General features: G+C 30.3%; 3 protein-coding genes across 3 annotated transcripts; 2 read left to right on the top strand and 1 right to left on the bottom strand.

The window, feature by feature from the left end:
* The first annotated feature begins 1686 nt into the window (after window positions 1–1686).
* LOC109789686 (remorin) lies at window positions 1687–3880 on the top strand. Its single transcript, XM_020348720.3, has 5 exons — window positions 1687–2099; window positions 2432–2482; window positions 2579–2666; window positions 2795–2876; window positions 3456–3880. The coding sequence occupies exons 1-5, from the start codon at window positions 1901–1903 to the stop codon at window positions 3648–3650; spliced, it is 615 nt and encodes a 204-aa protein (XP_020204309.1). The 5' UTR covers window positions 1687–1900; the 3' UTR covers window positions 3651–3880.
* A 638-nt stretch (window positions 3881–4518) lies between these two features.
* LOC109794186 (transcription factor MYB17) lies at window positions 4519–6969 on the bottom strand. Its single transcript, XM_020353663.3, has 3 exons — window positions 6405–6969; window positions 5749–5878; window positions 4519–5448 (listed from the first exon to the last, which is right to left on the bottom strand). Exons 1-3 carry the CDS (start codon window positions 6535–6537, stop codon window positions 4788–4790), a joined length of 924 nt encoding a protein of 307 aa, XP_020209252.1. The 5' UTR covers window positions 6538–6969; the 3' UTR covers window positions 4519–4787.
* A 1549-nt stretch (window positions 6970–8518) lies between these two features.
* Window positions 8519–11331, top strand: LOC109794203 (SNARE-like superfamily protein). Its single transcript, XM_020353676.3, has 5 exons — window positions 8519–9614; window positions 9913–10073; window positions 10263–10406; window positions 10528–10595; window positions 10879–11331. Exons 1-5 carry the CDS (start codon window positions 9424–9426, stop codon window positions 10984–10986), a joined length of 672 nt encoding a protein of 223 aa, XP_020209265.1. The 5' UTR covers window positions 8519–9423; the 3' UTR covers window positions 10987–11331.
* Window positions 11332–13389: the final 2058 nt, after the last annotated feature.

Here is a 13389-nt window from a genome sequence, read left to right on the forward strand (position 1 = left end):
AGCAAAGTAAAATTAGTTAGAGATGAATGTCGTGTGAAGCCATGTTGACGGCTCATGATTAGATGATACTTTTGGAGGTCTTATATTGACCAACAACTTAAAGTTTATAACATATGTATGTCTCTCTATATATATATATATATATATGTATGTATGTGTGTATACGTACACATATGTCTAGATGATATAAATATTTAAATAATTTTTGTTATTTGTGATAAGTGAACCTTTAAGTATAATAATTAAGATAAATTATTACAAGTGATGTTAAAAGTAAAATATATCATTATAGTCTCATTTATAAATATTTTTAAAAATATATATATATTTTACATGTCACATGCCATATTAGTAAGATTCGGGCGATTCGAATAGATTAACGTTAAAGAGATTCTAAATCCATTAAAAGAAGAGTGACTAAAAGTTATTAACGTATTTAATGTATTTGTTCAGTGGCCACAAATTCGTTATGCTTACGTGCACGCAATGGTTAGTCATGATTTTTTTTTCTCTCATACAGTATATAGTAAGAGACCCACACTATTCAGCTACTTCGTATGAAAAAAAAAATGTAAAAGCAAATGACAAAAAAACCAAATCATGACAAGCATTAGTGGGTTCGAATAAAATTAAATTTCAATAAAATTCATATATATATATATATACACATATATATATATATATATTATAGAATATACAGTATATAGTAACAACAGTGAATCAACTATGAAAAATATTATCAAAAACATGTTCAGCTACAAGGAAAATAACTTTACTATGCATTATGGAAAGCCGTGATGGTTTTACAAATTGAGAAAATTAACCAATGTGATTGGTAATATGATTGGTTGCAAGAGATAATTATCATCTTTACAAGTTAGGTCCCACATGAAGATTCTTTTGCCATCAAGAAACAAGTGACAAAGGATATCCGTGAATCACACTAAAAAAAATGAATATAAATAAAATATAATTTAAATCAATTATTCAGTCTTTTTACTTGTACCAATTTTTTTATATAATTTTTGTTCCTATGCATAAAGATTCTATAATGTTTCTATTTTATAATAATTTTATATAGTTAACAAATTAAAAAGAACTAAAACATTTAAAAATATTCATATTGACACTAGAAGTTAAAAAAAATGAAATAGAAAATTTTAAACGAAATGTTGAAGCGAATATAATACTAAATAGTAAATACGAAATAGTTAATTAAATAATAAAATATCTTAATGAATAAATCCAAATTTCAATGTTTATGAGTCGTAAGGCACTAAATGCAGTGCCGTTTCGGCACTGCCGCAACTTCGTCATAAACACGTTGAATGTATCAAACTCTAACATGCCTATTGCCTAGTCAAAACTGGGATCAGTTTAGAAGGTAATAACAATTTTTTTTCTTCATAAATATGGTCCATACTTCAAAACTAACGATTAAAAATTATTTTGCATTAATGAGTCACAGGCTAAAGAGATGATTATATTAGAATATGTTTCGAGATGATAAGAAAAAATACTTATGCTAAGTATAATCTAAATAATTAAAGGAACTCTAAGAAATGAAAACATATTTGTGTAAAATTCATTTATATAAAACAAGTAAATTAAAATGAAAATTTTATTTTATTTATTAATAATCTGTGCAGGTGGTGTCGCCATTGGTGTGCTGTGCCAACTCATACGAGGACACAAGTACCTACCACACCCACCCAACTAAGCTAAGGCTTTGGAATTTGAGTTAAGTTACCTTCCTTCAACTATAATATCCCAACCAACTTTGTCCTTCTTCCTCAACCTCTCTAGTCTCTACTACATATATATCAATATACATATATATTTTATTTTTAACACTCCTTAATAACTCACAACTTTCTCCCATCACCCTTAGGAAATTAAAATGACAGAGGAGCAATCCAAAAAGGAAACTGAGAGTACTCCTTCTCATCCTGAACCTGAACCTGAACCTGAACCTGAACATGTTGTTGATGACTCTCTAAAGGAGGATGTGGCTGAGGAGAAATCTGTAATTCCACAACCCTCTCATCCGGATAACAAGCCTGTTGATGACTCCAAAGCTCTTGCCATAGTTCAGACTAGTATGACACTGTAACTCACCTTAATTTGCATTTCTCTTATCTTTTTAATTAGTATCTGTTACCAAAACCAGATAAGGTGACCAGTTTTAAATTTCTGAGTAACATGATGATTTTAATATAAGTCAAATTGATCACTCTGCCTACATATGTGTGTGTAAACAAATCACTTGATATATTTAATATTTTCATTTTTCGTGTTCATATTTTTTTAAGTCACTCTTGTCTCTTCAGTTCACCACAATTCATTTTCCTATTTAATCATCATGATTATTGCTATAAAGGCTCAAACGAAGTAATTTTTGTGTTATTGTTGTGAATTTGGTTATTGTCAGAGACTAATGAAGTTGCTGAAGAGAAGCCAATTGAGGAATCTGTGAACCGAGGTGTGTTTGTTCGTCTTTGTGAAACTTGATATCCCTTTATGCATTTCATATGCTGACGTCACATCCTAATTCCTATGTTCCCTCATTCTTATTCAGATGCGGTCCTTGCAAGAGTAGCAACCGAGAAGAGGCTGTCACTAATCAAAGCATGGGAAGAAAGTGAAAAGTCCAAAGCAGAGAACAAGTAAGAGCTTGAACCATGTATTTGATGTTAACATTAGATATTCATATTATTTTATCAGGATTTTTGATTCTTTGATGTTATTTAACTAGTTCTTTTCTTTTACTAATTTAAATGAATTTGATGAGCAGAGCTCACAAAAAGCTTTCAGCCATTTCAGCATGGGAGAATAGTAAGAAAGCTGCTACGGAGGCTGAATTGAGAAAGACTGAAGTAAGAACTCATTATATTTTGTAACTTGTTTAGTGAGTACTGTTTAAAATTGTGTCCATTCTTTTGGGAACTGGTATTGTATCTGTCTTTATCTTTTGAATTGCAACGAACAAACTTATTTCTACTCGCTCTCTCTGAAGAATAAGAGGGTTGGGTGGATCAATCATTTCTTACAATAAAAATATAGAATAATTATTTCAGTTCCTTATTCAGAAAAGTGGTCTTACATTAATATTTCAGCTCCCCAAATATTTTTTTTTTATTAGAATGCAATCTGCATATTCTATTATAAATGTTTATTCCAAAGTCAACTTAAAATGAAAATTTAGCACACCCCAATGAGTGTACACATTAGGATAGAGAGACATACTAAGAAAAAGGAGAGGAAGAAAACTAATGTAGAGGTAAGAAATAAGAATTGGTGTGAAAAATTTAGAGTCAAAAGAAAAAAATGCATCAAACTCTAACATGCCTAGTCAAAAGCAAAATAAAATTTCCAATTTTCATGGCTGACAGACGACATACTGAACTTGGCAAAGATGGGGAGGAAAAATGACTTTTGACTGTGTGTGTGAGCAGGAACAACTGGAGAAGAAAAAGGCTGAATATGGAGAGAAATTGAAAAACCAAATAGCTACGATCCACCGAGAAGCCGAAGAAAAGAGGGCATTTATTGAGGCCAAAAAAGGAGAAGATTTCCTGAAGGCAGAGGAGACAGCTGCAAAGTACAGAGCAACTGGAACAGCCCCTAAGAAGCTCTTTGGTTGTTTCTAACTAGTCTCATTAACAATAACGTTGTATTATTATTATTATTATTTGTTACTATTAGGTATTTTCTTTGATAGTTCAAGTCAGTACAGTGTGGTTTGGTTGTCTTTTAGTGTGTTGTAGTTCATATTCATTTATTATGTCGTGTGCAGTGATATGTTGGTGTGTATATATAACAATTACTGGGTATAAAAATAAATCGAATTATTCAATTAGGGTAATTCGAATTTCTTGTAGCATTAGGCCACTAACCCTTCTCAGTCCCAAACGGGCAATTTTTCCAAGTATTTTAGCCTTGTTGGACAATTTGATGGTTGACATACGGCTGTTCATGATCCAGAAGAACAAATTTTCAGCGGATTTAATTTTGATCTTAAGTCGATTTATCACCCCGTTAGTTCTTTGTTAACAACAAACTTAAAAGTTAGGTTATTGGACAATTTATCAAATTAGGACATTGCTTAAGAATTAGATTATTTTACTCAAGTATTCTTGTATTAGAGTAAATAATTCACGACATTTAAAACGTAATGTGATTTATTAAAATTCAAAACTAAAACACATTTACTCTCTTTAAAGCAAATTTAGTTTAGACTAACTTGTTTTCTAATTAAATAATTATTCAAAAGGTGTAATATTCTTAAATCTTTACTCAACTAGATAATAAATTACCTCCCTTGAATTTTGTAGTCTCTTGACTCTCTTCAGTAAGCCTCATCTCAGCATAACAGAATGAGGATTTGAAGTTCAGGCTGTTTCATGTTAATTATTAGCATGTCAATACTATAATTCCTACTCGTGACATTTCAACCCTGTACTTTTGTGAACCAAAGAACACATCACCAACAGATGGAGCCAGCATATACACATGCAGTAGCAGTTGAAGGACAAGAACAATATCATTAATTCTGAATCCATTAATATTTTAACTTTTAGCTACTGTCATCGAGTGGAAGATAAACTTAAACTCTAGCAACTATCAATATATCTACCATTTTTCCCACTCTAGACCAACTATTGAAAGCCAGCTACATGGTGAGTGCATTTACAAAAATGAAGAAATCATAAAAAGGCAAAGAAAAATTTCCCATCAGTTCAAAGTATTGGTTGCCTTTCTCTGAAGAAATATGAAAGAGGACTATCTTAGTCATATGTACCATCGAGGAGATTTAGGAAATTGCCATTCTGTCCCAAGAATCCTATATCACTATCATGCATATCTAGTAGGTGCTTTAGTGAAGAATCAGAAATATCAAGAAATTCATAATTGCCAGACTCTGACCCTGCTGTGTCATCATCAAGCTTTGGTTTGTAGCTACTTGTTTGTTCATGAATTATGTTCACATCCTCAAGATTTGGATTGCAACTACTGGTTCCAGTGTTTTTCACCTGCAATGACTCATCTGAACAAGACTCCAATTTTGATGAGGATGATGGTTGTGAAACACAACTTTGACACAGTACTCCTTCCTTTCCCTTGAGCATGCGAAATGACTGTCCAACCTCAGAATGCCAAAGTTGAAGAAAGTGATCAGAGCATGTTTTAGTCGTTGGCCATGAATTAATCAACAAGGATTCCATTGACAACCTTGCCTCTGCCTCAACTCTCACACTTTCCCATTGTACCATGTGACGCGTTGAAGGAGATTCGGACTTGATAATCGTTAAATCAGGAATGACACATGGTTGCTTTGCTCTTAGGGAATGAGATGGTCCAACGAGGCGCTTCTTTAAATGGGTGTTCCAATAATTCTTAATCTCATTGTCTGTTCTTCCAGGTAGTTGGGATGCTATAGCAGCCCACCTAAGTGAATATAATATCACAAGTATAGATAATTCAAACAAATATCAAAGTACAAGCACGAGACTACAGTATATAAGTCTAAGGTAAGTTTTAAATAGCACATAAGAGTCCTTGTCAACAAAAAGGATCGAGAGAAATGGCAACAAAACTCCAACTGAAACAATATCCAATGGTTGTGACACATTTTTTTGAAGCATGCAACATATATACTATGCAGCTTATAAGTAAAATAAGGCTTCAGGACCAAGGGTTTCTGTATAAGCATGTTGAAGAGAATAAGCAAATGGAGCACCGTGGTACCTGTTGCCAAGCATGCCATGAAGTTGAACAATTGTACTTTCTTCTTCATTAGTAAATGGGCCACGCTTGATGCCAGGGCGAAGATAGTTTATCCACCGAAGCCGACAACTTTTCCCACATCGTAGAAGACCTAGTTGAAAAAACACATTAATTAGGTGATTTTTCATTGAATAATTTCACCATCTTTATATCTACGTCTTCACCTTCTTCACAATGACTCAAATTTTCACCCTTTCCATAGCACATCAAATCCCCCATGCAACACAAACTTCCAAAATATTTTTCCAAAGGGGAAAGTACAATTGGATCAAAATAAAGCTACATGCATATGGCAAAACAAATTTGGTTACAGCAAGTATTGAATGAGAGCACAATCAAATTAACAATTTAACGTTCTCAATAGTGAATAGTCCATGTCTATAAAGAAACTATACTTAACCCCCCAAAATAGTACTGTAACATGCAGAAATTGCTGGTAGAACACACCTAAAAGCAACAAGCAGGCTTACTTCAAGAGCAAGCCAAGATTTTTCTGAAGAAAAATGAAAACTTTAGTAATAAGCAAATAAGCCATGCCCTTCCCCATGATGAAAATTTTGCATGAAATAAAAAATAGAGAAAAGCATCATAGAAAAAGCAGAGAAGAAGAAAGTGACCTGCATGCTTGGGGAGAGTACGCCAACTTCCATGGCCATGTTTGTTGATGTAGTGAACCAAAGCTTGGTCTTCTTCAGGGGTCCAAGCTCCCCTTCTGACTCCATGTTTCTCACAGCAAGGTGCTTTACCCATCTAGTCTTAACAGGAGTTAATAAGGTGGTTTTGGTAAGTGGTTTAAAGAAAAAGGTTGGGTGAGGCTGAGGGTGTGGACATGTCATGAGTGATGAGTGATGAGAGAGGAAGAGTGTTGCAGAAGTAAATGTAAATGCATGTGTTGATATGATAATAGGACAAGTGGGCGGCTACAGAGGAAGATTCATGAGAAAGAAAACATACATACTCTTGTAAGTGGAATGTTGAAGGAGGAGAGGAAAAGGCCAAAAGGGTAGGAGAAGAGGATTTCGGAGCGGTGGAAGAAAAGACAAGAGAAGAGAGAGTGTCAGTGTGGTGTGGTGAATGGAATTGGAATTTGGAATCCCTCCCGTCAAATCTAATGAATGCTTATTGGTTAAGGTGAAGAGTGACGGTGTTGACGAGGTTCTGCATTTATGTTCTGAACTGTCCCTACAGTCAAACCAAAGTCAACGTCCCTTCATCTCACTTGGGAGGAATTGGAAGGAAAGTTAGGGTAACTTAATACATTTCAATCGTTAGATTTGTAATAAATGATCAGATTGTGACACGTGTATATTTAAGTTAAAATATATATTGTACACGTGTCACAATCTGATTTATTTTTATACATTTAACGGTTGAAATGTATTAAGTTATCATAACTCTATTTTTCTAAAGTCAGAGAATCCGGATCCGAATTGAAGAATGAATGTGGGGCCGACTCTCCTTTCATGGTTCATATACAAGCAATCTTCTTCTCCTCACATTTTATGGGTGCATGTGGTACAATAAATAAATAAAGCCAGAGGAATACCGACTGCACTTCCTTCTCTCATTCAACATTCATCCTCTTCTTCTTATTATTCATTCACCTTTAGTAGGAGAAAAACAAATAAAATGAAGAGAAATAAGGAAAAAAATTTAATTATTTGATTATATATATAAAAGAGAAGAGAGAAATAAATAAATAAAAAGATGAGATTCATTTTTTTTATTTTTATTCTTTTTAATTTTTTTTTGGCCAAACAATTTCTTTCATTTTTATTTTTTTTATTTTTATTTTCTTCACTTTATTTCTTACATATTTCTTTTTTATCAAACAAAGTATAAATAAAGTTTCACGTGTTAAAGAAATTAGATAAATTTATTAATTTTATAAAAAAAACTAAATGTTACTGAAAATAGTATTTAAGTTTAAACATTTTAGACAATATTTTATTTAGAGAGTACAATTAGAAAGAACTAGAAGTGTTTTATACGAGGCAGTTTACAATTTTTATAAAAAAAAATCATTTTAATTTTGCATTTTCGTTAAGAAATTATTCAAATATGTGTTTTTAGGTGATTTTTTAAATTTTAATTATTATTTATCATTTTTATTAATATTAATAATTTTTCACCTGTCATGAAAATTTAATGACAAATAAAAAAGATAAAATTATTAAATTATAATTTTATTTTATAAATTCATTAAATTAACTAACATGATTATTTAAATTAATTTATGTAATTCAATTAAGAGTGTTTTATAATAAAAAATATTAAAAAAGTAAATTTTTTGAGTCGCACATCTTATTTAATTCAATGGTGGGAAGTGGGAACCCCCAAAATATTTGGTTTTCAATCAATTAATAATGGAAAAGACAAAACATGTCATCCTAATAAAAATATCTTAGCAAATACAAACATAGGAAGGTTCTCAAATTATCAAATGAAAATATGACTTTTCATAAAAGATGAGAAGGTTAGGTAATAGGCTATGATTAAGATTAAATCAAAAATCAAACTCTATTATAAACATATCGATGATTATTATTATTATCTTTACAATTACTCATGATGATTGTTAATAATGATATAAATACTAGTATTAATAATAATGATATTGATTATAATAATAATATTCATTATTATTATTATTATATTTATTATTATCAATTTATTATTGTCATTACATAATAATAATTAAGATAATAATAACAATAAAAATGATAATAATGATAGTTCTATGAAAGAGGTGTCTGTATTCAAGTTTTACTCATTTCATCTCTCAGTAATTAATTTTACGAGCAGTTTCATTTCAAAATAAAATAAAACAATAGATGTATAAACTAAAAAAAATATACTGACGTAAAAGAAGAGGTTTGCAGAAAATTAATTAGGGAAAAAATGTGTATATAAAAATGAAAACCAAAACACAGCTGAAAAAGTGATCCCTGTATATGATAATGGAATATCATAATACTTTCTTTTAATAATTTTTCAACACTGAAATAGTTATTTTAAAAACTAAATTCTGTGTCTATTTGTTCACTAAAAATTTCATTACTCGACTCTTTATATCAAACACATTTCAAATGTATTCATGTGGTTGCTTTTATGCTTTAATATTTTAAGATACATTGCACTACGATCGCATTAAGAATTTATATATTTTTCTAAATTTGAGTATATACAGTACTATAATATAGTAAGGGTATATTATTCTTAATTTATTTTAAAACGGATAGTTTATCTTTTATGGTTACGAATGATCAATTCCCCAAATCACAATACTCGCATTGCACTAAAAAATGGGGGAAAATGTAACAATTTTCCACGAGTACCATGACAATTGAAAAGATGGAAAAAGTGAAGAAGGGGAATGCATATTCTTCTTAAGGGGTTTATCATATTAAGTTTTGCCGCCCTTATCTTTTGTCCATCCATAATGGTTACTTTTGCACACACTAGGAATAACTTATTTTCCAAGTTCTCTGACTCATTCCTTCACCTCACACATTCTATAAAAGGCCTTGCAAATAAATCCATCTATATCTAAGTCATTAAGAAAGGAGAACCAAATCATTATTTGAGATAATTATAAAAGAAAAATTTTCAGAGGCTGGTTTTAGCTCAAAGGAAATGGTTAAGGTAACTATAGTTGGAAGGGTAAGCGATGGATTGCCTCTAGCACAAGGACTGAGATATATGAATGAAGAGAATGGATATCTTGCATGTTACAAACAACAAGCAGAGTTCATACTCCAAGAAATTTCAAGGGGGGCATTGATGGCTTCCAAGATGACTATTCATGCTGATCATTTCTGCTTCAAGTATCCTTCCTTTTTTCTTTATCTTTTTTCTGTTCTTTAAGTTTCAGTTTTGGTTCTTTTATCGATGAAGTTGTTGTCATGTTTGCAATTTTCTGTTCTTTTACTTGCACCCTTTATCACAGGCCAATCTTTAAGAAAATGTAAAAAGTCGAGTTTGTGTTGAGTCTATTAACATTCCATTTAAACCACGGTGTTTAAATAAATGAAACTTGCCTTTTTTGGTTCTTCTTTTTCCTCTCTAGTTTCTTGAATTGCAATGCAATAAATTTGATTGTGATTACACTCTTGTGGCATTAAGTTACTTGGTGGAGAACGGGGTTGTTTTCATTGTCTTGTGTGAGTCCACGTACCCAAGAAAACTGGCTTTCCATTACCTACAAGATATACAAAAGGAGTTTGAGAAATTTGATAAAACCCTCATAGGCAAAATCACAAGGCCATACAGCTTTGTCAAATTTGGTAATTCCCTTAAACCATTAGTCTGCTACAATGAATGATCTCATTGTCTAGCACTTGGTGTTAATGTTTGCTAACTTAGGAAATGGATATGGAGGTTCACTTTTTTTTCCCCCTAACATTTCCTCTTTGTGTGAATTTTTTGCTTTCCCCATATTTCCTTGTCAAACTAATCACAATCTCTATTGTCAGATGGTGTAATTGCAAACTTTAGTAGACAATACACTGATACAAGAACCCAGGCCAACCTGTCAAAACTTAAAGCTAACCGGAAACAAGATTTAGATATTGCTACTGAAGATATTTACAACATTTTAGAAAGAAAGAGAAACTCAGGTAAGATTATTCCCCCTCCTTAACTTGATACTTCTGATTGTTTGCACTAAGAAGCATGAACAAAATGCAAACACAAGTCATGCAACTTTTTTGGTCACACGGCAATATCTTGTAATGACAGAAATAGTGAGAAGGTTACAAGCTACTCCTCAACCTGAATCCACAATATGGTGTTCCCCACGCCTTGAGGTATGCTATAGTAGAAAACGAGTTTAATTGTAATGTACTTTTTACTATAAATTTTTTTCTACTCTATCAACTAATAAAAATAGTTATTTATATTGTAAAATTTAACAAATTGATTATATAGTGATTTGTGATTGAATGTCTCTCGGTGCATTTACTTTTTTCTCATAGAAAATTAGAAACTAATTCTTGAAAATTGAATTTTCTTTCCACCAGTTCCTAGACAAGAAAGCAGAAGAAAAAAAAAATGTTAATTAATTGATGATTTCATTCTTTTGGGGCACAGGTGATTGCTTTGAAATGGACACCTATTATGATCATTGTAATTACTTCGATGGCTCTTGTGTGGGCTAGCCTAGCCCTCACTGACGACTTTATTATTTCAAGGTGGTGACAATTAATCCCTCTGATCATGACTAAAGATGATGATTTAATACGATAAAACTTCAACACTGCAAGGACTTAAAGAAATGTCATGGCCCATTAGTGATACAACAACATTAATCGATGTTGGAGGAAAAAAATAAAGATATGGGGTTACCAACTGCCATCTCTTCCCAACACATGATCCAGGAAAAACAGAGAAGGAGAGATACATTGTGACGGTGTTTCTCCTCTTTAGCTTGAAAGTGAAATGTTTCCTTTTTAAATGAACTGGTGCATTGACTTGTGGATGCACGAGTTGCGTTGATATTTAAGTATGTACTAAATGATTTGTAAATATAGTAATAATTTGGCATTTACACGTACACAATTCAGAAGTTCAATCGACTGCTACAGGAGCTCTCACTGTAGACTCAAAAAGGTTAATGATAATAACTTCATCAACTAAAACTGAAGAAAATTAATAATAATAATATATATATATATATATATATATATATATATATATGAAGGAATGTTTTAAAATATTATATTATTTTATGTTATTAGACTTGTACTTTTTATCGTAAAGTTACACAATTTTACAAATTTTGCTTTTAAAATTTTTTTTTATGAGTTTTACTTCTCAATTTAAAATATCACGAATTTTATCATCACGTATTTAAACTGCCATAAATAAGACAAGTTGTTTGTGGTGAATAATGTCACAAAATTATCTTATTATGGTAGCTTAGAGGAATAACTGTCACCAAAATATATTAGTTATGATAGTTTAAATATGTGGGGTAAAATTATGACATTTTGTAAAATGAGAGGAAAAATTCGCATAATTTTTTATATATAAATTTTGTTAGATTGTGTAATTATTATTAAAATATAAATAATCATAATGTATTATTAAAATATAAATAATCATACATGTAAAATAAGTGGGGGAAAAATTATGCAAATAAATAAGTTAAATTGAGCCTCACATTGATTAGAATTAGAATCACATACTTAATGTCTTAAAGTTTTAAATTATATTGTCAAACTTACTTATGTAATTTACTCACAATTCATCGATATGTTTCTAGGTGTTTAAACACTTTGACCCAATAGTGATATCAGAGTTGAAGTTTGACCCAACATAATTGATAGCAGATGATCCCTTGTATTGAAAATCTTTCTAGAAGTATGAATCTTGAATAATGAAATTGGCAAAAAATTCAATAATGAAATTATTTTTTATATTGAAAATCCCTCTAAAAATATGGAGAATATGTGTGTCGTTGATGTGTAAAGTAGTATAAGTAAAAAAGATACGTCTACCTAAGTTTTGAGATTTAATGTTATTATAAATAATTATACATGCAAAATAAGTGAGAAGAAAAATGCAAATAAATGAGCAAAATAAGAGAGAAAATAAGTCGAACGCTGAAATAAATATAATTTATTTAGCTCAAATTTAGAATAAAAAACAATTGACTAATTTAATTAATTTGGTTTAAATTTTCAAATTTATGGGCTCAACCAAATCTGACCGATACCTCTTGACTAGATGATAGAGGCATCATTGACTGCTCAACAAGCCAAAAAAAAAGTTGCATTTAAATTGTGATATTGGGCCTGCACCATGTTGAGTTGAATTTGAAACGGACCCCCTATCACCTCAATCTATCCTCTTCGAACAGTACATTTTAAAATGGCACTCTTCTAACTTCCATCATCTATTTCTATGAAAATTTTAAGAAATTTAAAGAATTTAAAATTTTTAAAATCTAAATTAATTTAATTTTAATTTTTTTTATCATTTTTAAAATATTTTATTTGAATAATTCTATTCCAATTTTTTTTTAATTTAAATTCTTAATTTTGATATGATAATTTGATTTTTACCATGATTAAAATTGATTATATATATATATATTAAGATTTTAAAATTAAATTTTATAAAAATAAACATTAGTCAAATTTTAAATATTTAATAATTAAAAATTATTGATTTTTGAATATTAAATAATTAAGAAAATAAATTGAAAAAGATAGATAAAAGGAAACATAAGAGATAAAAGAGATAAGAAAGAAAATATATGAAGAATTTTTATAAAAAAAAAAAAGGTTACAAGCCGCGACCAAATTTGTACACATTATGAAAATTTTCAAATGTTTTGGGATTTAGATGGAGAATTTCAAATACTATTTTAATGAATTTCACATTAAAGACACTCTTAGAGGTTACCAAAGAAAAAAGAAAAAAAATTTAAGTACATTAAAGTTGTTATAAACCACGACCAAATTTATACACATTAACGCTTATAGCAATTAAATCAATGGCAAAGATTTTCAGTAAAAACATTAAAGACCTCTGGAAGTTGACTTCTTAATTTGAAACGAAATTACATATATTTATGCAATGACAATCATGGAACAA

This window comes from Cajanus cajan, chromosome 7, assembly GCF_000230855.2.
Source record: "Cajanus cajan strain Asha chromosome 7, NIPB_CcT2T_4, whole genome shotgun sequence".
Taxonomy (NCBI): Eukaryota; Viridiplantae; Streptophyta; class Magnoliopsida; order Fabales; family Fabaceae; genus Cajanus; species Cajanus cajan.